The sequence below is a fragment of the Osmerus eperlanus genome, chromosome 10, assembly GCF_963692335.1.
Source record: "Osmerus eperlanus chromosome 10, fOsmEpe2.1, whole genome shotgun sequence".
In the NCBI taxonomy this organism is placed as follows: Eukaryota; Metazoa; Chordata; class Actinopteri; order Osmeriformes; family Osmeridae; genus Osmerus; species Osmerus eperlanus.
The window spans coordinates 7,918,266-7,942,718 of NC_085027.1; the positions used below are offsets into that span (position 1 = coordinate 7,918,266).

Below are 24,453 nucleotides of genomic sequence, written 5' to 3' on the forward strand. Positions count from 1 at the left end.
CCCTCCTCTTTTCCCTTCTCCCTCCCTTTCCGCTCCTGAATTGATGCAAGTATTAGAGCCAGTCTGCTGCTTTCTCACTCTGCTCCTCTTAGCAGAGAAGAACACACTCTCTCTCTCTGTAGAAGAGAGATACTGACCCTCTCTATACCTCTCTCTCTCTCTCTCTCCCTCAGTGGAATGCAAGGAGCCAATAGCAGAACTTGAACCTGGATGAAGACTCTGGTTCTCTCTTTAGGTGAAACCTATTGCTGGAATAGTGTTTCTATCTGCTGCAGGATCTTCTACGCACCATCCCAAACCCTCCAGTCACTATGCAGCCTGAGGAGCACTAACCTAGCTGTTCCGCACTTCCTCCTCCTCTTCGCCTGGCCTCCGGTGGTGGAGGTGGTTAACCAGGATGATCTTCTCCACGGCTGCCATACTGGGCGCCACAATGGGCACAGCCTCGGGCGTGCTCACTCTCTGTGGCCTCTCGCTCTTCTGCCGGTCCTGCCGAAGGAGCAAGCTGGAGGACGGAGACGAGTGTGACCCTGAGAAGCCCACAGCAGGTGTGCTCACCTCCCTGCAACAGGTAAGCTGGTGCACCAGGTACTATACGAACATTGTTGCAAAAGATGACCCTCTGTCGAACAAATCCATATAGAACCGTTGTGGTTCCAGATAGAAACATGCTGAGCATTGCTTGTTTTTGGAACCCCAAACGGTTCTTTCCATGCTGAAAAGGGTTGCAGAACCTCTTCCCAGAGAATTATTATATTCTAAAGGATTAAACAATGGGAAAGGCACAGGCTTGGGTGCCATTTAATCTTACTGTACATAGTAGGAATATAAATTATACTTAATGTCCTAAATGTATTGTAACATACACTAACTATTATAGATGAGTTAAGAGGCAGACAGACAGACAGACAGACAGACAGGAGTGTTTGTGATTTGCAGGAAATCTTGGTGATAGGGGCATTAGACACAGCTGTTTAATGTTCAGTATTCTACAGCTAGAATACACATTCAGCATGGGAATCCTCCCAGCTGCATCTTTTTCACAGTTATTATGTAATTTTTTTGCTTAATATTGGCTGACTCATGAGTTGATAACTGTGTGTTGCCTGATTAGTGTCTCTTCACTTATAATCTGTCATGGATGAAAAAAACAGATCAAATCAGTTAGGTTTGTCTCTCTCCTATTCATGTGTCTCTAATGAAGCTAAGGAGAGAAATTGCATCTGATTGTATTTCAGTTCTCCCCATTTCCTTTGCTTTGATACATGGTATGAATGGAAAGAGTTATGGAGGATAAAATAATGCAAGGTAGACACTATGTTGTGTACTTAGTTTTGTAGTGAACACACCTGCACATGAGACATATTCACCCTCACACCTGCATGTGTACATGCTCTTGTGAGAGAATCCCTAGGAAGAAACAACATCAACTCCTGTTATGCTGAATGTATGTGATTGGGAGAAACTAAACCTCCCAAATGTGATCAACCTGTCTCCTTCCTCCTTCTGCCTCTTCTTCCCTTTTGTACCCCCTGCCCCCCCCCCCCCCCCCCCCCATTCACCCGTCCAGTTCAGAGTGGTGAAGTCCACAGAGTCCATACAGCCCCAGACTCTGCTGAAGTTCCCCAAGATCTACCAACCCAAACCTTCCGTCAACTGCCCTGAGGTCATCAACTACCCCGTCCCTGACCCAATCCATGATTTCGCCCCAGAGGGGTCACAGCAACTCTCACATCCAGAACCCTCAAGCCAGACAGATAAAGGTGGTAACCAAGCAACCGGCAGTTCTGATGTTGCCGTGGTCCCCAGGCAAGGTACATTTTTGCGTGATCTCTCATGTAATTCTCTCATGTCATCCACACACATATTGATGTGTTCGGTGGTCTGGATACCATGAATTATTTATTGCCCTGTTCCCAAAAGAAAGAGAGACTCATGTGCCTCCCCTTTCTTTCAGACTCTTGCGAGGAGCCTCAGTGTGCTGGCGAATCTGCCAATGACACAGTGGTGAGCTCCCTCTTGCATCCCAAGCTGCACTTCTCTCTAACCTATCACAGCCAGGCTCAGGAGCTGCACATCACAGTCATTGAAGGTGAGCCAATAACAGCAACGTACTCTGGGGAGATAATGATTTTCCTCAAATCAGAGCAGTGTTTTAAAGACTTGGTAACCAGAGGGTATTGTCTTGAGTCACTAATGCTCCCTGGCTTGTTAGTAGAGACCCTGTCCAAACACACACACACCATCACACATACACAAATACTCCAAAACGCTGGACAGAGAAGATCATAATAAGATGACACAGACTGTCACCAACACATATGTTTAAACATTTTCATGTTGGGAGTGAATTATAGAGTGACAAAGTGATGACGCACACACATACACAAGTGGGGGGCTTGTTGGCTGATTCCACATGGAGGCTTTGTCGACTGTAGACTATGCTATGCTGATGCATCGTCCATTGAAAAGGTCACAGATGCATCTATTTAGCTCTGAGTCTGCTGGGGAAGAGTGGAGGGTGTTGATGCTGGCAGGATGGCGAGCTGTCACCTGTGAGTATTCATGTGCTCTTTATGGGATATGCTAATGACATTCATGATAATTAAAGATAGCCAGAGCTTCTCTCACGACCAATCATGAGCTGCACACTCCACCTGCCATGGTTTGTTTAATATCTGCAGTGGACTCAATTACAGTTCATTAGCACATACTTAGACACACACCCCCACACTCGGCTAATTTAAATCCCAGGATCCCAGTTTGGTGCTGTCAGGTGCAGAGAGAAGTTAATCACGAGCAGAAATCCTTCACCACTAATTAATTATCAGACCAGGCACAGAAACATAGTGTTACATATCAATGAACAAATTATATAGTTTTGTAAACTGCAATGAACTGCTCATTTGGACTAGCACAAGAGGGCCCAACAAGCAGGCAGTGTGTGGGTTCGGTTGCTTCAGCCTTTTGAAGTGAAGCAGTAATAAATCACCAGGAAGTCTGTGAAGTGTTACATTGTATGAAAAGCCGATCAACTCAGAGAAAGATGGCATGGTTGATCTGTGGCTTATTCTCTAAAGGCATTTTCATAGACCCAAATACTCCATTACAACTTGGGATATTGATAGCATTGATTGAATGCGTATAGTCTCAGAGGGGGATTATAGGCTACAGTGGTGTATACATTTATGCCTATGAGCTGCTGAGCTAAGGTAATTGCATACAACGTAAGTGACGTAAAATGACAATTTACTGGCAGCTCTATAAATAAATGTGCTTGACTTACTAATTGATGGAAATATATTACGTAAGAAATCACTGAAAAAAAGGCATGAGTAAAGGAGCAATACTGGTGGTATGCGCCGCTCTTCCTCCCAGTCCCAACACCTCCCACACCCATAACTTCTTGCCTACTCCTTGACAAACTTTGTGGAATCGACGCAAACACACCTAATAGGTGGCATGACAAATATGAAATAGCCTACCAGGAGCATTACTTATTTGTAGGGGTGTAACAATATATCGTGGAACAATATATCGCAATACAAAATGTTTACAATATGTATCGTAGAGTTATGGCAATATTTTTACAATTTGATGTCCATTTGATCCTATTGGTTGAGCGCGCAACCTACTCTGCACCTGCTTGCATTCACAGAAATCGCTTGAACTGAGTTAACGAAATTGTATGTATAACACCGATTTATTTTTATTTTTATGTTTTCGAAATAAATCTGTCCATTGAATTTCAGTTTCATTTAACATTTTCTTCAAAATATCGTGATACGTATTGTATCGTACACCCAGTATCGTGATATGTATTGTATCGTGAGCTTAGTGTATCGTTACACCCCTACTTATTTGACAGCTGCATTACACAGGAGCGGGTTATAATCGTGACCATATAGTGTCCTCGTTCCTCTCTAACTGATTAGTCTCCCTTGGCCCCTATCTTATTTTTCTCTGTATCTCCTTTCATACACAGCGGAGCGCGTGACTGCGTCTCAAGGTTCCGAGGGCTATGTCTCCGGTGTTCTGACATGTGGCTCGTTCCAGCGGGAGGCGCAGACGTCTCGTCGCCCATTGAGCAAGCGTGTCCGCTGGCAGGAGGGTCTGGTGTTTTCGGTGCCCGGCCCGGGGGGATGCCAGGGGGAGGGCGAGGTGGCACTGACTCTCCTCAGCTGTGACCGCTTCTCCCACCACGCCAACCTGGGCAGCATGCGCTTCAAGCTAGCGGACGTGGGCATGATGTCTGACTCAGATTGCTGGGTCGACCTGCAGCCTCCCAAACAGGTAAATCAATTTCCTCTGGGATTCTAGAGCTTCACTGAGGTCAACCTGCTTAATAAAGGTTCAGAAAAACAATGTTGTATTACCAACAACATATAGGCAACAGTGGATATAGCCTACTATTATATACACAGTCAAAACCTCACGTGCATTGGTCCCCACACACCTGTCACAACTCTTGCCCTTCAAGGTATCCCTAAGACTATTCTGGTCCATTTCTGTTTATCATTTACATGCTTCCGCTCGGTATCATTCACCATAATGGTCTGTCAGACGCCAATTTCTTCTCTCACTCATTACTAAACAGAGCTACAGTAGTTTAACTGTAACAGTAGTATAACCGTTGTTAAGGATCATTGAGTCATCTGCATGGTTCCCCAAACACTGAACGCTAGACCGAAAACACATTGCCCAATACCCACACATGACACTTGGGCTTGTCAGCAGGGTGAGAATTACGGGGGGGCTTGGGGGGGTTTGACCCCCCTAATTAAGACTTGTATCCCCTCAAAAGAGGTAAAAACAAAAGGTTGGGGGGGTCGATACATTTATAAATCGTTCTTACCTGTAGTTGTAAATATTACTTTATACCCTGGAGAAGAAGTTGACCCCCCCGATTGTCAGTCACAGGCAAGGCTACTCATTACACAAGAGCTGTTTCAGCCTCAACTTGGCTAGCCTCTAATCTGAGTGCTTCTGTTTTTGGAGATAAGCGCTTCATATCACCATGGCACCCGTGGGTCTATTGACCTCTAGCTTCTGCTAATTGGATGCAGCTCTGACTTTTCAGGAAGTGTTGCCATGGCGTCCATCAAAGGAGTCACCTGAGAGGTGATTATACTGTCATATATGACTGCAGGACCGTTCTGCGGTTATCTGAAGATATGGAGTAGCTTGCAGAAGAGAGAGCACAGTTCGACTCTACCCTGACCCTCCCTCACTTCCCCTTCTCTCCCTTATATCCCTGCTCTTGTGCAGTCCCTTTGTCTCTGTCATCTTTAGGCAGCACATTCTAACAGAAGCTCCCCTTCCCTGTCCCCTCTTCTTGTCATCCTCTCCCTCCTCTCCTCTCCCCTCCTCTCCTCTCCCCTCCTTTCCTCTCCTATGTACGTCATTAGAGACCCTGGAGGGTAGTGTTCCTGTGTTCCAGGGAAGAGCAGGGAGGCCTGCCAGGAATCACGAACACGAAGGGAGGGAGAGAGAGGGTGGGGGGAGGGAGGGAGAGAGGGAGGGAGAGAGAGGGTGGGGGGAGGGAGGGAGGGAGAGAGAGGGTGGGGGGAGAGAGGGAGGGAGGGAGGGAGGGAGAGGGTTGGGGGAGGGAGGGAGGGTGGATGGGTGGGGGGAGGGAGGGAGGGAGAGAGAAAGAGGGTGGGGGGAGGGAGGGAAATAAGGAAGGGGGGAGGGAGGGAGGGAGAGAGAGGGTGGGGGGAGGGAGGGAAATAAGGAAGGGGGGAGGGAGGGAGGGAGAGAGAGGGTGGGGGGAGGGGAGGGGAGGGAAATAAGGAAGGGGGGAGGGAGGGAGAGAGAGGGTGGGGGGAGGGAGGGAGGGAAAGAAGGGAGGGGAAGGTGGAACGTGATAAATAAAGCATGCTGGAGATAAAACATGAGATAGAGCGGAGGGCCGGAGGAGAGGGAAAAGTGCAGCTTGGAGGGTCGTGACGCGGAGGTGTGTGTGATTCCGGCTGTGACGCAGTTCTGCAGAACGAGGTTCATCAATAATGTATCAGACTGAGCTCATACAGAGATGTGATCTCTCCTTTGACTGCTCTCTCTCTTATGATCACAGATGGCCAGGGTACACATGGATTAATATAGAGGTTCTGGAGATTACATACATACTCATACACTCTAAGACACACACATACGCACACTTAGTTTTGGCAGCAGTGAGGAGTGATAATGATTTAGTTGTGTTAGTTGTCTCTGTACACCTGTTAAGATGCAGTTTTCATCTTCAGGAAGATGATGATGAGATCATATCAGAGATGATAACTGTGCTCTCCAGGCTGGAGGGGGAGTGGCTGAACACAGATCTGTATAACTAATCTTGCTCTTTTCATCTGTCTCTGAAAGGTCAGCTCACTATCAATCTAGGATCCAGACATCCTCTATACTGTCATTCTCTGTCTGAACCAGTCTCCGTCAGAGCACAAGAGCATCTGGACATAAGAGGGATGTATAATGACAGTTATGATGATGATGACGGAAGTGATGAAGAAGGACTGAACTGACACACACAAACCAATCCTTTCATTTCCACAGTCGGACTGTGTCCTCCTCAAATGATGATGACTGTAATCATGATGTATACCCTGTAATGTAATTGATGACAGCACAATGTCTTCATTGTGTTTCTCCTGATGTGTCTAGCCTACGCACCACCTACGTCCCTTTTAATGTGGACCAATTTAGAGTGCATTACAGTCCTACACTAGCAGGTGAATTAAATGCAATAACTACAGCTGCAGTTGTGTGGTGTGTCCAGCAGGAGGTGCTGTCTGCAGGGGAGCTCCTGTTGTCCATCACCTACCTGCCTGCAGCCAACAGACTAGGTGTGGTTGTCATGAAGGCAAGAGGACTGCCGTCTGACAAGCTTAAAGATTGCATAGGTACCGTACCACCACTGATTTACGCTCACATACGTAGGTAATTAGGTCGATTCTGATTTATAATCCTGAATGTGTTTTCTAACCATCCCAGACCTGTCAGTCAAGCTGACCCTGAAGCACCAGAGCACCAAGCTGAAGAAAAAGCAAACTCGGAGAGTGAAGCACAAGATGAACCCCGTCTGGAATGAGATGATGATGCTGGAAGTTCCCAGGGATCTCCTGACTAGGTCCAGTCTGGAACTGGAGGTCCTGAACCAGGCCGGGCAGGGCCAGGGCCCACCCCAGAACCAAGCCCAGTGCCTGGGTAGGTGTCAACTGGGCCTCCAGGCTTCCAGCACTGGCCTGCAACACTGGCAGCAGATGCTAGACAACCCCCGCAAGCAGATTGCTATGTGGCACCCCCTCAACACCTAGTAACCTGGAGAAAGCACTCTTACCTCACACACCCCTGACATAACCTCCTATATCCCCTTTATCTGAAACAAATACCAACTTACCCCCCCCCCCCACGTGGAACAAATACCCCTCTCTACACCCCCTCTCACATGGAACACATTTACCTCAATTACCTTCTACTCTTGATACATCCCCACTTCAACACCATAACACACCTAACTAACCCTCTATACCCTACGTGCTAAAATTATGAAACAAACGTCTGTACACTATCGATAGTGCACCTCATTGTCTCAACACGGGCAATGTCTTCATAATGTGATACATCCTGATGGATGAGAGCAGAGTTGTTGCACTGTCTCATCTCAGGCCCATATAGGGACCCTCCAAATAAAGTGTGCCTGTTCAGAGTACAGAAAGCTTCGGAGTATGTTGGTAGTACTGTATCAGAGCTACAGTGGACTGCCTGTTTAACATAGTTGTGGTTTAACAGATTAGATAAGGTGACACACCAGGTGTCATACTGTTCGTCATGTGCTGTTGCAGTATTCCTTTGGTCATTCTAGAGTCATCAACAATCCCTCTATAAGAGGGTGTACATATCAATATATGCCGATTGTATCAATTATAGATTTTGTAATGAGCTTTGTAGTGACGGTTATCTAAGCCTGGGCCTATTCAGACTAGTCTATCCATCGTGTGGCTGTTTAAAAGAGGTGTAGTGGTGGGGAGTGGGAGGGGGGTGAGGGGGTTTTAAGCACATTCACCTGATGGATGTGCTTGCCAGCCCATACATTTGCTCTCCCTCTCCTCATCTGAATACTCAATCAGCATGTATATCAGCTGTGGCTTTCACAGCCTCTCTGCATGGTTGTTAGTTTGAAGTCTCTGCGGTTTACGGAACACGCAGGTCCATTAGAGTAGAGCAGCAACAGCAGATGCTTTCTGCTAGCGAAAAACCAACACAACGCTCAAAGCTATGATGACAAAGACATTTTATTTCCATCAACTGACTTTCACCAACTGACTTTCCCATTCTGGAGTCTACAAAAACAATGAATGTTGTAAGAGGTCAAACTTTGAACAACTTAAAACCAGAATGTGTGAAATTAAAAAAGCAACCTTCATGTATTTGCAAACTGATATAACCTGCTGCTTTCTGTCCTCGTTCTGCTAAACTGGTATGAAGACCATTACAGTAGTTCAATGTTTGTTCTAAAGCAAACTGAACAGCTAGCCTAAAAAGGCTATTATACAGGTACTCCCAAGCATGGTCTGGTCACTAATATACTGCTTCACTGTCCTGTTGTTCAGCATATCATTGGTGAGTCAGTACTTATCTCAACTTCTGTTACACTGGCATACTCCACTGTCGTCCATCTTGATTTAGAAAACACTGCAGTATCTCAGTTAATAAAAGTGTTTTTAGATCCAACTTGTGCTTCTTTCAATAAAGTGCTCAGTTATGAAACTGTTATATTCCTTTTGATCAGCATTGCGACTGCTACAGCCTACTTTTGTAGAGTTAACATATTATGTGGTTTTTAAGTTACAGTAGGAATGAGTCATCTTTAGTCCAGGTTGTGTTTCCTGGTGAATGGCAGACAATACACACTATTGCAGCCTATTGAACAACAACACAGCCAAGCTCTGCTAATGATGAAACCTTATTTCCATGTAATGGATAGTAGGCAGGAGACAGCAGGCTGTATGAGCCAGAGAGCTTCTGTCTGTCTGGTTCTGGCTGTGATCTTTTTTTTCTCTTTTTCTCTCTCTCTCTTTTGGCCTTTTCTGCCTCCTGCTCTTACTGCTGTTGCTGTCTCTCCTTTCGCACCTTCTTCTCCCTCTCTGGGTGCCTCTGTCACTGGCTTGCCATCCTTCTCTGCTCCAACCCATTGTTCTCTCGCCCTTGCTGGGTCTAACTGCTGTCTTTCTGTTATCATCCCCCTCTCTCTCGTCGCCCTCTCCCTCCGGAAGCAGACGCATCTGAATGAATAATTAGTGAATCCAATACACATCTTATGAAGTGGAAACTATACTCCAGCCAATCTCCTCCTGTATCTCCCAAGGCTGTGCATGCAGACAAAATAGCATCTCAAAGTCACTGAAATCAAACCGAAAGGTTTATTTGAGCAAATAAGGTCACAGGGGAGTTGAAAAACGATTTATAGACCGAGGTCAGATTTCAAGGAACCTAGATAAAGTACCACGTGCCAATACCTGGGATGTAGCGTCAGATGTCCTAGCATGTAAAGAGCCTCTGGGTCCATGAGCATCTTAGTCAAAGTCTCATACTGCGTCTAAAATGCACTGCATGTAAAAACAAACTGTCATGTCAGCAAAGAGTCTGTTTGATGTTCAGAGTGAACATATGTGAAACAGCTCACATTGTAACATCAAACTACCAAGGGTGGTGTAACCAGGGAGGAAGGGGGAGGAGTTTCACACTTTCTTCTCAGCCTTCACGGTGTTGATCAGCTCCCTCATCACTATCATGGTCTCAGAATGCTGCTCCCTGAGGAGACTTCTCAGCTGGTCATACCTTTCCTCCTCTCTCTGCTCTCTCGCTTCTTCCCTCCTCTGCCTCTCCTCCTCCCTCCTCTGCCTCTCCTCCTCCCTCCTCCTGTCCTCCTCCCTGTACCCCTGCAGCACCTCCAGGATGTCCGTCATCCTCCTCCTCCTTTTCTGACCCAGCAGGAGGTGCTGATCCCTGGGTGGAGAGGGCTGGCAGGGCATAGTGGAGCTGGAGGAGCAAGTGGAGGTGGAAGGGGGCAGATAGGGCTCGGTGGGACTGGCGGGTACCTCCACTATGTGTAACAGACTCTGGCTGACTCCCTCCTCCTCCACCTCTGTGTCTCCATCTGCTTCTCCATCTATGTCTTCATCTCCATTTGTCCCTTCATCAATCTGTCCATCTCCATTTACCTCTCCATCTATGTCCCCATTCATCATTGGCTCTGCTTGTCCATCTCCCTCTCCCTCAGCCCCATCTGGCCCTGGCAAATCACCGGACAGTGGGAGGTTGAGGCGGTGGCCAATCAGGTTGTGAAGCTGTTTAAAGCAAGGTGGGGGGCGTGGCCTCCTACGTGTGGAGGCTGAGTTAGAAGCGGAATTGAAGGTGGTCCTGTGGGGGTCATGGTTCAAAACATAGTCCCTGTAGGCTCTGGAGAGGTTCCTCCACTTCTGGAAGCATCTCTGGCCCGCCTGCTCTGGCACCGGACTCAGGGGGAACCCCTGCTCCCGCAGACGACTCGCTATGATCTCAAAGATGCGCTTGGTTCTGGTCTTGTTGTCCCGGATCAGCCCTTGGATCTCAGCAGAGGCATACAGCTCCACCAGGGCCTCGGTAGCCTCAAGGTCCAGGCTGGTCACCTTCCCTTCAGACCACACCGACACCACTCCTCCATCTTGCACAGCACCCTCTTCTGCTGCATGGGGAGCGGGAACAATGGGTATAGAGAGACAGAGGAAAAAGAGAAGGCATTGATGGGAGGGTGTGGCATAAGGGAACCAGAGAGGAGGGAAAAAGGGAGAAGGGAAGCAATGATGAGTAGAGAGCTTGGCATCAGTTTAAGACACAGACCCTGACTGTAATATTAGCTGAACATGAGCCGGGGAACTTACCTCTTTCCTCCCCCAGCCACGATCTTCTCTTCCTCTTCTGTTGCTGTTTATTGCCCCTCCCCTTCCCTCGGCCCCTTTCCCCACCTGGCCCAACCCCTATGTCTTCCTTGATGGGTCTGGGTCTGGCTCTGCTCGACTTCCTGGTCTGAGCCTCTGGGTCGGAGGAGCCAGCCTGAACCCTGAGCTCTGCCTCTGAAGATGACGAAGATGATGAAGAGGGAATGCTTAGGTTGACCATCTGATTGGACGGAACCACAATAGCGTAGAGAGGCAAGGTAGGGGGCGGAGCTACATTTTTGGACTTGACCTTAGCCCCGCCCCAAGCAGAGCAGTCTGCAGCGGCGGCAGCCATCTTGGAGCTGAGCCTCTGGCCCATAAGGGCATGGAACTGCTGGAAGAACTCGGGCTGCTTCCTGCGGCTGCCGTCCAGTTTCTTGTTGGCCAGCAGGTAGTCCCTGTAGGTGCGTTCCATGTTCCTCCACTTCTGGAAGCAGCGCTTCCCTCCCTGCCAGCCTGCCTGGCTCACCACGAAGCCTTGCGCCTCCATCCGACCCGCAATCACCTCAAACACCTGCTTAGTCTTGGTGGTCCGGTCACTTAACAGAGCCTGGATGTCCGGTGAGCCGTAGTGCTGGATCAGTGCCAGCGTGGCCTCGCGGTCCCTCGCAGTCACGTTCCACGGACTGGACCACACTGGGCTGTCCTTCTCTATGGATGGGTGGTGGTGGTGGGGGGTTTTGGAGGAGGGGGGGGGGGGGAGATGGTCCTGATCATGCATCTGATTATTTTATCACAATGTAAGAGCTCCCTCTGGTGTCTTGAAAGGAAATTTGAATATTACATTTGTGAAATGGATAAGTCCATAATTTTTGTTACATACTGTGTGTATAATATTTTTATGTTGAGGTGTATGCATGTGTATCTATTGTATACAGGTGTGTATGTATGCATAAATATGTGTATATGAGTGTATGTTACCTGTGTTCAGGTTGTTGACTGTGTCCAGGGACATGCTGTGAAGTCGGTCCATGTACTCCTGGCTATATCCGACCCTCAGTCTGTCTCCCACTGCTAGTTCACGGCTCACCTGGAAGTAGATGTGCTCGCCATACTGGAACGCCGTCAGGTTACGCTCGCCCTCCTCCGAGGAGGTACGCACATACCTGCATACAAACACAGTGTTTGTACCTTAGCTATAAGTGTATGTTTGAGTGTGTGTGTGTGGATGTGTGAATGTATAACCCTACCTCATCCAGTTGGCCTTAGTCTCATCACTGCCATCTATAGAGCGATAACAGTTGTTCTCATCCACCAGCTTGAGAGGAAAAGTAGAACAACACTATTATCTTTCAGGGTAAGAGTAGTTAAAAACAAACACTTGGGATTGAAAGATTTTTGGCAGTTCAATATCAGCCTTTTGTAAATCAGTGTATATCAGATTTTTTTTATATGATTTATATTTTTGGATTGATCCATTTTATGTTTCGTTTTTATATTATTTTGTGCTATTATAAATGTTTTTATTATATTATTAAAGTATTTTTATTCTGTACATTGATTTGATAAAAAAATTATATAAAGGCAAAGTAATTAGTTATCATCTACATTTACATTTAGCAGACGCTCTTATCCAGAGCGACTTACAGTAAGTACAGGGACATTCCCCCAAGGCAAGTAGGGTGAAGTGCCTTGCCCAAGGACACAATGTCATTTGGCACGGCCGGGAATCAAACTGGCAACCTTCAGATTACTAGCCCGATTCCCTAACCGCTCAGCCACCTGACTCCCTACACATCTTTCACCCCTCCTAACCATCAGCATCAATATCCGTAGAAAAAAATCAATATTGGTCTACCTCAAAAAGAAACACGCAAATCTAAATAGTTATTTGCTATGAACCCAAAGGTCCCAGACTTCAGATACTCACCATCCAGGAGAAGAAGCCAGAGGACTGGTCCTGGGCCACCACCTCTCCTTGGTAAGGTCCAAATAGCACTCCCCGGTGAAGGTCCGGGGAAACACAACACACTTCCACCTCTCCGCCCTCCTGTAGCACCTCCACACCGCAGGGTGCTGTAAGTGCTGCACGGTTAGGCACGCCTACGGGAACCGGGGTGTCTGGCACAAACACTGGGGGGCCGTGAGTGGGGCACTCATCCACAAAGTACTCCTTACAATCCTCGCAGACTGGGCACAGACACACAATAAATGTAAGAGGTATGTGTGAGAGCAAGTGATGTTGCATCAAACGTTTCCGGAAAGGTGCTCTCTTCTCCAGCAGGATGTGCTGGAAGTGGTACTCACACCAGAGGTCCAGTCTTTGGTGTCTCTCTATGGTGAGAAGCAGCTGTTCCACCCTCAACCCCTGGTCATGGTCCTCTGCTTCATTCTGGAACGTCTCCAACTCCATTTCACTGTGGGATGAGTTGAGTTGCAAAGAGAAGTTAACTAAACAGGTATAATTTCATTAACACACAACCTCACTTCAAGATATGGGTAGGTTTTCCTTACTCTGTTGAGCAGAGTTGTACATCTGTGGAGACATGGTGGTTCCGAACAACTAAGGACTCTGCCATGAAGCTGGTGACTGGTCTCTCCACAACCGGTAAGGTCCCCTCCGGCCCAGCCTCAGTTTACCATGGCATTGCTACCTGGCAACAGAACAGCAATACAGACTACGGTCTGATTTATACTAAATCTCACCGTGACCGCAGGAACGCACACCTGCAGGACGGTGGTCCTGTACATCGCGTACTTACTACTCAGTATTGCTTGAATATGTCTTATCTATAATACACTATTTTTAAAAACCAATGCTGTTTTTGTAACACAATTTAAAGCTTAAATTGCATGCAACTATTGAGTAGTTAAGACACTTGCAAGCTTATTTAAGGTTTCGCGTATGCCAAAAATGAATATAGGACATGTTTCCTTTCGGACTGTTTAAACGGAAACTATTTTAACTTCCGGAATTTGTGCTTTTGGCTGGCGAACGATAATATTCCCGGAGTTTTCAAAGGAAAAAACTGTTGCTAAGGACTGATCAAGACCCCGAATATACCCTGGGTTAGTCGAAATTATTTCACATGTTGCTGTCACATGTCAAGCAGCCTAATGTAAAGCTAGAGCGATAGTATCTTGATATTGATGCCATGTAAACTACATGTGTGTAGTGCTCAGTGCTAGCTCGGAAGCTATCTAGGAACGGGTTGTTGTACTAGGCGACCGTTCACACATTAACACAGCTATCTAGCTGTCGCTACCAAATGACAAATTAATTATTACGTGGTCCAAAGCCATAATCTCCTGCCGTTAAACATGGTAGATGCTTGCACATTTAGTCTCATACACATAGATAATCACTTAGCTAGCTACAGAGTAGGCTTGATATCTTAGCATGCTGCTGCTGTGCACTGCTGGCTGCAACTTGTGGGTGTATTATTCTGTGCTGGATGCCGTGCACTTTTTCTGAATGATAAGCTTACCTAACTTTACAGCCCCGACTTCCTCTTTACTATTTTACGATCCCAGCTATTCAGCTATTTTTATATTGTAACTAATGAATTGCAAATCTTAGTGAACATAAGTGAACCGGGTGGCATTCATACAACCGCCCCATCTCAATGACGCGCATGCTCCTGGTCCTGCAGAGCAGATATGACCAGCCAAACAGGCTAGTGGCCAACGCAACGACATAAATAACAAAAAATGGTCAACTGTCAGTTGTCACCACAACGTTAACCGATAATGAGTAGCCCACATACATGGCCGCATAACTTCATGTTATATGTTAAAGATAAAGTGAGAAATACAGTGTATTTGATATTATGACTTGATCGATGTTGTGTGTATGTCTTTGATGTATTACAGAGTGTGATGGAGTCTCCAGGTAGCACGAACGGGTCATTAGACCAGGCCTTCTACCTCTACAGCATGCTGCGGTCGGTCCCCAGAGGTCTGGCAGTGGGGCCCTCCCTGGCCAATGACGGCCAGCTTGGACTTTGGTGTGTCAGATGTGCAGTGCCAAGAGGTGCCATGCTGGGGCTGGAGAGCCAGGCCCAGGCCCACTGTCATAGGGAGGGCAAGAGGGAAGAAGAGGTGGGTCTCTGTAGGCAAGGACCTTGATAGATTCGTGATCTGTGGAGGCGTAATTGATACAATATTTTGAAACGTATAAAAGCGTAAAACAGTTATAGAGGAAACACTAACAAACATGTCCTGATATCAACAGTGGGATGTAAATACCAGTACATTTCCGATGGACAAATTGATACATTTAATTTGATCCTTTTGTGTTTCATATTCTCGTCTTCATAGATGGATGGAGAATGGCAAGGGGTGGTGAATGGGCCTCTCTGGGACCAGTTCTACTGGGTCAGGTACAAGTTAGTAACTGGTGATCTAATCCAAACTCAGTAGTCATTCTAAGAGACACCATTTCTGTGATCTTGCCCTGTAGGTTTGCGTGCAATGCCAAGGGGAAGGAGGAGAGGAATGTGACAGTCCACCAGCTGGCTGAAGGCCTCTTTCTGAGGGCCTGCCAGGACATATCCCCAGGGACAGAACTCCTTCTCTGGGTTGGGGAGTCCCAGACTTTGCCTGAACCCCTAGAGAAGTCTGTAGGAGGTCAAACTGGGCCAGGTACACCACTAGAGAAACCTCGGAAACAGGAAGCCCCTCGAAGGTCCAGAAAGGAGACAATTTCTGCCACCAGTCCAGTGGTAGCGGAGCAACCTTTAGTCTGTGGAGGAAGTGTGTCGTACACCAGTAAAGATGGGGACACTGCACGTCCTTGTCTAGAGGAAGAGCCTGAGAAAGGGGGGGATGAGATGGAAGAGGAGGGTGAGGATGAGGATGAGAGGGATGAGATGGAGAGGGAGGATGAGAGGAATGAGAAAGAGGGGATGTGTAAAAGCCAGACTCAGATCAGGAGGAGCAAACCTCTTATGTACAGGAGGAAGAAGAGGCCCACAAGGAGGAAAGAGAAGGAGCGGCTGGAGAAAAGAGGAAGGACAGAGGACAACAAAACTGCGGAGCAGAATGGAGGAGTGGATGGGTTTAGAAGCATCAAGGTAGAAAGTGTTGCTCTCGACAGAGCTGCCTTTACAACTCTGTTGCTGCCTGGGGCTGAATCAGGGGATCTAGGTGATCAGGACCAAGCCGAAGGTCCTACAGCTCAAGCCCCTAGGGCTAGTTCTCGTCTGGCAGCCAAACCCAGGAAGGTGCACTCATTACTCAGCCACATCAACCACCAACTCCAGGAGCGTCAGAGTAGGTCTCTGGGAGGTCAGCAGAGGATCCAACGGGGTTTACCCAGAGGCAGGGCAAGAAACCAACATCCAGTGAGTAGTCATACAGATAGAGAGAGACCAATCTCCCAAGATAAGTCTGTACAGAAGAATAAAGAGCCAGATTCTACGGATCGGTTTCAGTTTGACACCAGGGAAAGGAGGTATAGATGTGACCAGTGTCCCAAGAGCTTCTTCCAGTTGTGCCACCTGAAGAAGCACCAGTTCACCCACTCAGGCTTCAAGCCCTACTCTTGCTCCGAATGTTCAAAAACCTACAGCTCACAGGAGAACTACAAAGCCCACATACTGATGCATCGTGGGGAGCGGCCATTCAAGTGTCAGCAATGTGACAAAAGCTACGGGGTGAAGAGAGACCTCCGGGAGCATGAGGTGCTCCATACCGGCCAGCGCCCATTTGTGTGTGACATTTGCGGCAAAGCCTTTGCCCGCAGGCCCTCTCTCCGGATACACCGGCAGGCTCACCGGGCCAAGGAGCAGAACCAGCCACCAGTCAAAACCTGCTGCCCAGTCTGCTCCAAGGAGCTGGCCAGCTCCGGTTCCCTCAGGAACCACATGCGTCTGCACACGGGCGAGCGACCATACCCCTGCCCACATTGTGGGAAAACCTTCCGCCAGCGTGGAAACCTGCAAGGACACCTGCGCATCCACACAGGAGAGAAGCCTTACAGTTGTGTGCACTGCGAGCAGAGCTTCTCCCAGGCCCCTGAGCTGCGCAGGCACCTGATCTCCCACACTGGGGAGGCGTACCTCTGCCCTGTCTGTGGTAAGGCCCTGAGGGACCCCCACACCCTGAGGGCCCACGAGCGCCTGCACACCGGGGAACGGCCCCATCGCTGCGAGGAGTGTGGGAAAGCATACACCACGGCCACCAAGCTGAGGCGCCACATGAAGTCTCACCTGGAGGAGCGTCCATACAGCTGCCAGACCTGTGGGGCTGGATACACTTTGATGCAGAGCCTGGTGCGACACCAGCTGTCCCATCGCCGGAAGGAGGAGAGGACCGGGGCTGGGGAGCTGGAGGATGCTCTTGCAGCTCTGGAGGCCAGTCACCCTCGTCCTACGAGGGGCCGCCCCAGGAAGACACCTCGCAGGGCGGTGGACAAGACCTGGGATCAGCCCCCGGATCTGGGCCTGGTGGAGGGGGGAGAGGACCAAACAGTGCTGTATGTCCAGACCCTGGAGGACCTAAGTGTGTCCAGTTCTGGACAAGTTATTCTTGGCACATCAGACTCTGCCCTCTCTGTCAATGGGGTGATCTTAGAGGAAGGGGCTGGACAGCTCAGCCAGGAATTGCTGGAGATCATTGTCTCAGACTCTAACGAGAAGTGCATTGTTGTCCGAGAGCACAAGGCCCACGGTAACCTGGTCATTCTACAGGGAGACAATGGACTCAGCTCCGTGGCCCAGACCGTCGAGATAGAGACAGGAATCTAGAGCTAACACGTACACTGTCCTCTTCTTCAGTTTTCAATTCAGCTCTGTTTTGTTTGAAAGGTTTTCATAGTTCAGCTTTGAAGATTGTGAATACAATGTGTGAGATGTAAACTGAGAGCCTCTGTGCTGATAAATGTAGACCTTAACAAGCATCGTACAATTTGTTAATACTTTGTTGATCTATAAATGTTGCTACTTGTGATTCAGATATATTTTATGAACAAGTTATAAGGCAAATAAAGAGATGTCAAACATCTAATTTACAAATGTAGTCATAAGCCATTTACAGATTATTTAACATAGAAATACTTTACAAATGCTTCACCCATGTTATTAATCAACAATCTTAAGCAATTGGTCCTAATACACTGCTGTTCTCTGTTGGAGAACCAGAATGTTCCATTGAATCAAATTTACACAGCCCTTTTTACAAACAGTATCACAGAGAGATTTACAGATGATCATAGATTGGCATCTAAACCCTCAAGGACGATAAGAAAAAATCCCAGGAAAACTAGAGGAAAAAAAAGAAACATTGGAAGCAGGTGTACTTCTTGATTAAGTTAAAGGGATCTGCAAATATTGACTCAAAAGTGTTGAACCTTGTCACCCATTGCTGGTCTGCACCAGATGTTCCTTTTCAGCACACTGATGTCTGAAACTATGACAGCTTTTACATTTCACTTGCCTCAGAGATGCATCATTCTGAATGTTCTAGTTCTCTGTTGTAAGGGACCAAAATACGTCAGACTTATTCAGAATGAGCAGAAAATGTTGAAAGCTACATGGCTTTAATTGAGTTAACCACACAGCTTTGATCAACTCAATTTACTCCAACTTTTATAACTGACAGACATTTCAACCAACAAAATGACATACAAAGACGAGTATTGGTTTTACAATCCTGTATTTGAAAGGTAAATATTGAATCTGTTGGACAGGAGTCACAAGAGTCAATAAATGTTTCGGTTTTTGTTCAATTTGTGTGTGCGTGGGTGACACGTTGTGTCAATGGATAGAGTACCGTAGCATTGTGAGCACATTAAAATTTTCCTCTTCATTTTTTCATTCATGTCAAGGTGTATGTAGACAGACCAGAGAAAATAGCTCATATATAACTGGTGTAGCTAGCCATGATAGTAGCACACAGTGTGAATTATACAATGCCAATCGGGGGGGTCAACTTCTTCTCCAGGGCATAAAGTAATATTCACGATTACAGGTAAGAATTATATATCGACCCCCCCGACCTGTTTTTTTTACCTCTTTTGGGGGGGTCCAAGTTTTAATTAGGGGGATCAATCCACCCAAACTCCCCCCCCCCCCCCCTGTAATTCACACCCTGGTAGCACATCTATTTCAATACACCTTTGATAGTAGACCCATGATAAAAGTGAGGTTGATTGACCCCTGAATTGATTCTGTTCAATATTAACCAGCAAGCTCTGGGGGGAGTGAGAGAGAGAGGGCAGGGAACAGTAGTCAAACAGAACAGAGAAGACGTGATGTCCTAGGAGCTCCACACACATCATGGCTAATATAACTCAATCTCTTCTTTTCACTCTCCTGCTCTCAGGTCTCCAGATTACACTCTGTGATGACGGTAAGATTGATAATCGAAAACTGGTATGACTGTGACCTGATCAGTCCAGTCAGAAAACGTGGTAGGATAGGGTGTTAGATATGTATCCATGAGTGTGAGTTACTCTCCAAGAGTGTGATTGTGTGAGTTCAATCTCAAGTTGTGTGTATGCAGTGTTTCTGGACAACAAGAGGGCATCACAGGTGTTGGTGCGAGCCAAGAGGGCAAACTCAATATTTGAAGAGCTAAAGCCGGGGAACCTGGAGAGAGAATGCATTGAGGAGATCTGTGACCACGAGGAGGCCAGAGAAGTGTTCGAGATAACCGACCTGACGGTGAGAAGCATCACTGGAACTGACTGTACAACGTCTGGGCATGAGGAGAACATGGGGAGGCTTAACATGACAAAGAATAATTGTATTGCTTTTGGTGCTTCCCTCCCTCTATCTAATCCAATCATGTATCTATCTTTGTTTGCTTCAGAAAGCGTTCTGGTTAACTTATCAGGGTACGTGTGTTTTCATCTTCTTCTTGCCTATTAAATACTTAGCACTCATACTGTGTGCAGGTGCTTAGTCATAACGAGCAGAGTAAACATTAGGTATTGAACCAGGAACAAAGTACAGCCGGGCTGATTGCCCCACAACAGGCCTTGGTCAATTACTTTTTAGGTAGACTTAATTTGTGTTGCTTACTGCAACACACGTAGAGATGTTAACATGCCTTGGTTGATATCATACCAAAATCAGAGAAATATTATTACAAATCATTTACAATTTATGACATTTATGATTTACGCAAATTCTGTATTGCTAGGATTGGTGGTGGATATAGTAGCAGGGGTGTTTCCTGTTCCTCTGTGTTATGCTGTAATGTGAGTTTACTCATGTACTCCTGTATGTAATTTAAGTACTGTGTTTTCCTGTGGCATTTCAGACTGTGAAGGCACCTCTCTAAAGAGGACTAAAGACAACATACAGGTGGTGAAAAAATGTGTAGAAGGTAAACAACATGACCATGACCTGGTAAACAGCACACTGCAAACTAAAGTTCTTTGGGAAAGTTCAGATTCCTTGTGACATATTATAAAATAATTTGTATATTTAAAAAATGTACAGTGTGCACACAATGTACTTGCTTGAGAGAACTCAAGGTAAGGTATTCAGTAGCTGAATATGTGTGTGTGTATTCTCCAGGAGAATGTGTTGTCAGTACAGGGCTGAACTACAAGGGCAATGTGAGCTTCACCTCCTCTGGGAAGCTGTGCCAGTACTGGAGAAGCAACTTCCCCCACCTGGTGTATGTCAACTCTATCACAACCTTTCCTCCATGATGTAAATCACAGGTGGATACTAACATGTCATCCATGATGTCTTAACCCTTGTGCTGCCTTCGGGTCACATGACCAAAAGGTTCACAACAAACCATCGTTGTGTTTACCCAATTTTACCCAATACAAAAACAAATAAATAGCATTTTCTTTTAACCTTCGCAATGTGGGGGGTCTGAGACAGCCCAACGGTTAAAAGTTTTTGTATGCGGTAAAGTTGTCGCAATACGACGGTGGGTCACAATGACTGATGGGTCAGAATGACCCGAAGATAACACAAGGGTTAAGTAGCTGTACTGTACTAACCTGTCATCCATGATACACGATGGAAGGTATCCAGGAACATGGTTGGAACGTTCTGGATTAGAAGCTATCCTATTAGAGGCTGTTCTGATTAAAAGCAGTCCTGATGTGAATTCTGACATGAGGCTGTACTTTTGTCTCACTGCAGGGAGTTTAATGCCACTGTGGATACAAATTTGAAAGATAACTTCTGCAGGAACCCAGACAGCAGTACTTTGGGCCCGTGGTGTTACACCAGAGACCCAACAGTCAAGAGAGAACCCTGCACTGTCCCCATCTGTGGTGGGTAATTCTGACTTTTTCTCGCCTTCCACACTGGACACACTTGGACATGATACCAAAAAATCTAGAATACCCTCAATGTACCACCGTATGAATAGAGGATAGGGGTCGATGTTGCTTTCCCTGTGAAGATGCTGTCATATAATTAACATATGGCCTGTTCAGTGTGGGCTTGTGTGAAGGGGGAGGGGCTATATGTGTTAAGTCTGACTGCTTCTTTCCTTACAGGTAAGGCATTTGTCCCTTCCACACCTCCGGCTGTGCAAAACACTAACACTATGTATGCTCAGAAGAAAGATTGCCTCTCCAACAATGGGGTGGACTACACAGGCACCCTCTCCACCACCCTGCAGGCCCGAACTTGCCTGCCCTGGACTGAGCCCTCTGTTCAGGCTAGGATCAAGGGTAAGGGCTTTATCCCTGAGGTGAAGCTAGAGAAGAACCATTGCAGGAACCCTGATGAAGATCCTGAAGGGCCATGGTGCTTTGTGGAGAACAACAGGACAACCATAGAGTACTGCGACCTGGAGCTTTGTGGTGAGTGTTCATTTGTCTTCTGATAGTGGGAACATGCGTTCTTGAGTCATTAGAGAGCATGTGTGTGTATGGTACATATCAGAAAACCATTCAACTTACAGTAACCAACCTTTGGTTGGTCCTTGGTTGATGGGTTATGTGTACAGTAAGAGTCAAAATCTGTTTGCTGTGTTTCAGACGACCCCATAGATAACTATCAGGATAGTACAGGAGGCAAGGAGAGGAGTGTTCTTTCTGGCCCCAGGAAGACCTTCTTCAGCCCACGTTCTTTTGGCAATGGAGAGCAGGGTGGGTTCTGAGCTGACATGATTTATTTGGCTTTATTGCCATTGATACAAGTCATTGATGTTATGTGAATCTGTTATTGTGTGTATTTGTTTGTTTCTGTGTGATGGGGTGATGGTATGCTTGTGTGTTGGTGTCTTTGTGTGTATGTGGTTTTGTGTTGGTATTTGTGTGTGTGTGTGTGTGTGTTGGTAAGTGTGTGTGTTGCTTGTGTGTTGGTATGTGTGCACCTGTTAACGGGCATTTGTGTGAGTGTACGTGTGTTGATAAGTGTTTGTGTGGATGGTTGCGTGTTGGTATGTGTGTGTTTGTATACGTATATGTGTGTGTGGTCAGTGTGCGGTGAACGGCCACTGTTTGAGAAGGTGAACAAGAAGGACGCTAAAGAGCAGGAGCTGCTGGACTCCTACAGAGGGAGCCGTATCGTCAAGGGGTTGGACGCAGAGGTGGCCAGCGCGCCATGGTAACAACAACCACTCCTCTCCATGTCCTCACATTTCAGATTGAGTTGTTGTTGTCGCTGATGCAAGATTTGAAGGTTCTTTATTGCCATGCAACCCAAATAGGTGGTCCGGCACTGTAGCGCATGAGATTCATCCACTGTAACAATTACAGACACAGTGCTGCTACACATAGTTGTTACTGCTTACATGTTGTACTGTGTTCCAGGCAGGTGATGCTGTATAAGCGCAGCCCTCAGGAGCTGCTGTGTGGCGCCAGCCTGATCAGCGATGAGTGGATCCTGACTGCTGCTCATTGCATCCTCTACCCACCCTGGAACAAGAACTTCACGATTAACGACATCCTGGTCCGCCTCGGCAAACACAACAGGGCCAAGTGAGTCCAAAAACACCTGGCTAGAATCAAGGACACCGCAGTGATTGATTGATTAATCCATGAATTCATCCATCTAGAAATCTAGTTGACTGTTTACTCTGTGGCTGCCAGGTTTGAACGAGGCACCGAGAAGATTGTGGCCATTGATGAGATTATCATCCACCCCAAATATAACTGGAAGGTCAACCTGAACAGAGACATTGCTTTGCTGCACATGAAACAACCAATCCAATTCACTGATGAGATTCATCCTATCTGCATGCCTAGCAAGAAGGTAGCCAATACGTAAGTCAGCTATTCTCTTACCTTACCTAGGTATGAGTCTAAGCATTTTGTGCTGCATGGCCTACCCCCTCTCTTTGTCTCTTTCCAGGTTAATGTTTTCAGGCTATAAGGGCAGAGTGACAGGCTGGGGGAACCTGAAGGAAACGTGGAGCTCTAACAACAAGAATCTACCATCAGTCCTCCAGCAGATCCACCTACCAATCGTTGACCATGACATCTGCCGCCAGTCCACCACCATCCCTGTCACAGACAACATGTTCTGTGCTGGTGAGGAACTGAGGACCCATAAAGACTGACTGAGAACTGTTACACAATGCTGCAGCCTTCCTTGACCCAGATCAGATCTACGGATCTGACGCTCATCCACTGGACACTAGTTTCCTCTCCTGACTGTGGGTGGGATGTGTGATGTGTTTGTGCGTGTTTGTGCATTACAGGCTACAAACCAGACGACCCCACAAGAGGTGATGCCTGTGAGGGAGATAGTGGAGGACCATTTGTCATGAAGGTAAGTACAGCAGAAACTTAATAAACACTTAAGAAAACACCTTCACATGCAGTTATACTTAACGTGGCATATCAGATTGGGTTAGTAATATTACTGTACTATCACCATGCTACAAGTGGCAGCAGATAACACATTATCTCTGCTTGGTTATATAAAAGCATAGCATACACATATAGAACATACATAAATATCACACAGCATCTGGGTTTAAAGTCCTATTGGTGTCAAGAGAAGACAGACAGTATACAGATGGTCGTTCCTTGTCTGGTTTCCAGAACCCAGATGACAACCGCTGGTACCAGATTGGCATAGTCTCCTGGGGTGAGGGCTGCGACCGAGACGGCAAATATGGTTTCTACACCCACCTGTTCCGTATGAGAAGATGGATGAGTAAGGTCATCGATAAAGCAGGAGGCGACGATGATTGATCTGTCTCTCAGATTTGTGATCTCCATCCATCAAAATGAGAAGGAAATAAAAGATTTGAATTAGGAAATGATTAAACTGTGGTGTGATTATTTGAACACATTAAAATCTGAAGTATTTTTTACTCTGAATTGTGTACTAAATAGGGTCCCGACTTCTGACTGTGTAAAGCCTACCCAGGGGTCATTTACACGTGACAGTTGCTTGATATCGTCTGCTTTACTGCTATTTTATTAATAAATACAAATACATTAAACATATTATCGTGGAACGTCTTCATGTAGGCTTTATTATTTATACAATATACAATGTTTACAGATAATTATAATGTAATAATGAATACTGTAAATACTGGATATTATAATATTTACAGTACATTAAATAGGGATATTTCAGATAGCCTACTACTCGTG

General features: G+C 46.6%; 5 protein-coding genes across 7 annotated transcripts in view; 3 read left to right on the top strand and 2 right to left on the bottom strand.

Moving 5' to 3' along the window:
* The window catches only part of LOC134027666 (high choriolytic enzyme 1-like), a 71,072-nt gene that overhangs the window by 37,908 nt on the left and 8,711 nt on the right, over positions 1 to 24,453 (bottom strand). The gene's annotated exons all lie outside the window — the stretch shown is intronic.
* On the top strand, positions 92 to 7,562 carry syt13 (synaptotagmin XIII). Of its 2 annotated transcripts, none has more exons than XM_062470614.1 (6): positions 92 to 571; positions 1,571 to 1,814; positions 1,958 to 2,092; positions 3,986 to 4,293; positions 6,776 to 6,899; positions 6,991 to 7,562. In XM_062470614.1, the coding sequence occupies exons 1-6, from the start codon at positions 398 to 400 to the stop codon at positions 7,311 to 7,313; spliced, it is 1,308 nt and encodes a 435-aa protein (XP_062326598.1). In that variant the 5' UTR covers positions 92 to 397; the 3' UTR covers positions 7,314 to 7,562. The 2 variants fall into 2 exon arrangements, with proteins under 2 accessions (XP_062326598.1, XP_062326600.1); XM_062470616.1 differs by having other exon boundaries at positions 93 to 571; positions 6,779 to 6,899.
* On the bottom strand, positions 9,401 to 14,535 carry LOC134027658 (uncharacterized). 2 transcript variants are annotated; one of them, XM_062470608.1, is made up of 8 exons: positions 14,405 to 14,535; positions 13,431 to 13,570; positions 13,224 to 13,333; positions 12,847 to 13,106; positions 12,167 to 12,234; positions 11,898 to 12,082; positions 10,920 to 11,627; positions 9,401 to 10,723 (listed from the first exon to the last, which is right to left on the bottom strand). In XM_062470608.1, the coding sequence occupies exons 2-8, from the start codon at positions 13,493 to 13,495 to the stop codon at positions 9,738 to 9,740; spliced, it is 2,382 nt and encodes a 793-aa protein (XP_062326592.1). In that variant the 5' UTR covers positions 13,496 to 13,570; positions 14,405 to 14,535; the 3' UTR covers positions 9,401 to 9,737. The 2 variants fall into 2 exon arrangements, with proteins under 2 accessions (XP_062326592.1, XP_062326593.1); XM_062470609.1 differs by lacking the exon at positions 14,405 to 14,535 and adding an exon at positions 13,796 to 13,859 and having other exon boundaries at positions 13,431 to 13,566.
* On the top strand, positions 13,845 to 17,936 carry znf408 (zinc finger protein 408). The gene is made up of 4 exons (XM_062470607.1): positions 13,845 to 13,989; positions 14,792 to 15,017; positions 15,237 to 15,298; positions 15,379 to 17,936. Exons 2-4 carry the CDS (start codon positions 14,796 to 14,798, stop codon positions 17,663 to 17,665), a joined length of 2,571 nt encoding a protein of 856 aa, XP_062326591.1. The 5' UTR covers positions 13,845 to 13,989; positions 14,792 to 14,795; the 3' UTR covers positions 17,666 to 17,936.
* f2 (coagulation factor II (thrombin)) lies at positions 19,109 to 24,118 on the top strand. Its single transcript, XM_062471648.1, has 14 exons — positions 19,109 to 19,268; positions 19,422 to 19,582; positions 19,731 to 19,755; positions 20,184 to 20,249; positions 20,444 to 20,546; positions 21,029 to 21,162; positions 21,391 to 21,699; positions 21,877 to 21,987; positions 22,321 to 22,447; positions 22,654 to 22,821; positions 22,933 to 23,106; positions 23,195 to 23,373; positions 23,544 to 23,614; positions 23,890 to 24,118. Exons 1-14 carry the CDS (start codon positions 19,196 to 19,198, stop codon positions 24,040 to 24,042), a joined length of 1,854 nt encoding a protein of 617 aa, XP_062327632.1. The 5' UTR covers positions 19,109 to 19,195; the 3' UTR covers positions 24,043 to 24,118.

Excerpts from the sequence above, each read along its gene's own strand:
- syt13 (XM_062470614.1), top strand. The coding sequence starts at position 398 with ATGATCTTCTCCACGGCTGCCATACTGGGCGCCACAATGGGCACAGCC. Across the intron at positions 572-1,570 it reads TGCTCACCTCCCTGCAACAG|TTCAGAGTGGTGAAGTCCAC; the intron begins GTAAGCTGGTGC and ends TCACCCGTCCAG. Across the intron at positions 4,294-6,775 it reads ACCTGCAGCCTCCCAAACAG|CAGGAGGTGCTGTCTGCAGG; the intron begins GTAAATCAATTT and ends TGGTGTGTCCAG.
- f2 (XM_062471648.1), top strand. The coding sequence starts at position 19,196 with ATGGCTAATATAACTCAATCTCTTCTTTTCACTCTCCTGCTCTCAGGT. Across the intron at positions 21,700-21,876 it reads CTGCGACCTGGAGCTTTGTG|ACGACCCCATAGATAACTAT; the intron begins GTGAGTGTTCAT and ends GCTGTGTTTCAG. Across the intron at positions 23,107-23,194 it reads AGCAAGAAGGTAGCCAATAC|GTTAATGTTTTCAGGCTATA; the intron begins GTAAGTCAGCTA and ends GTCTCTTTCCAG.
- znf408 (XM_062470607.1), top strand. The coding sequence starts at position 14,796 with ATGGAGTCTCCAGGTAGCACGAACGGGTCATTAGACCAGGCCTTCTAC. Across the intron at positions 15,018-15,236 it reads AGGGCAAGAGGGAAGAAGAG|ATGGATGGAGAATGGCAAGG; the intron begins GTGGGTCTCTGT and ends TCGTCTTCATAG. Across the intron at positions 15,299-15,378 it reads GACCAGTTCTACTGGGTCAG|GTTTGCGTGCAATGCCAAGG; the intron begins GTACAAGTTAGT and ends CTTGCCCTGTAG.
- LOC134027658 (XM_062470608.1), bottom strand. The coding sequence starts at position 13,495 with ATGGCAGAGTCCTTAGTTGTTCGGAACCACCATGTCTCCACAGATGTA. Across the intron at positions 12,083-12,166 it reads ACTAAGGCCAACTGGATGAG|GTATGTGCGTACCTCCTCGG; the intron begins GTAGGGTTATAC and ends GTTTGTATGCAG. Across the intron at positions 10,724-10,919 it reads GTGGCTGGGGGAGGAAAGAG|CAGAAGAGGGTGCTGTGCAA; the intron begins GTAAGTTCCCCG and ends CTCCCCATGCAG.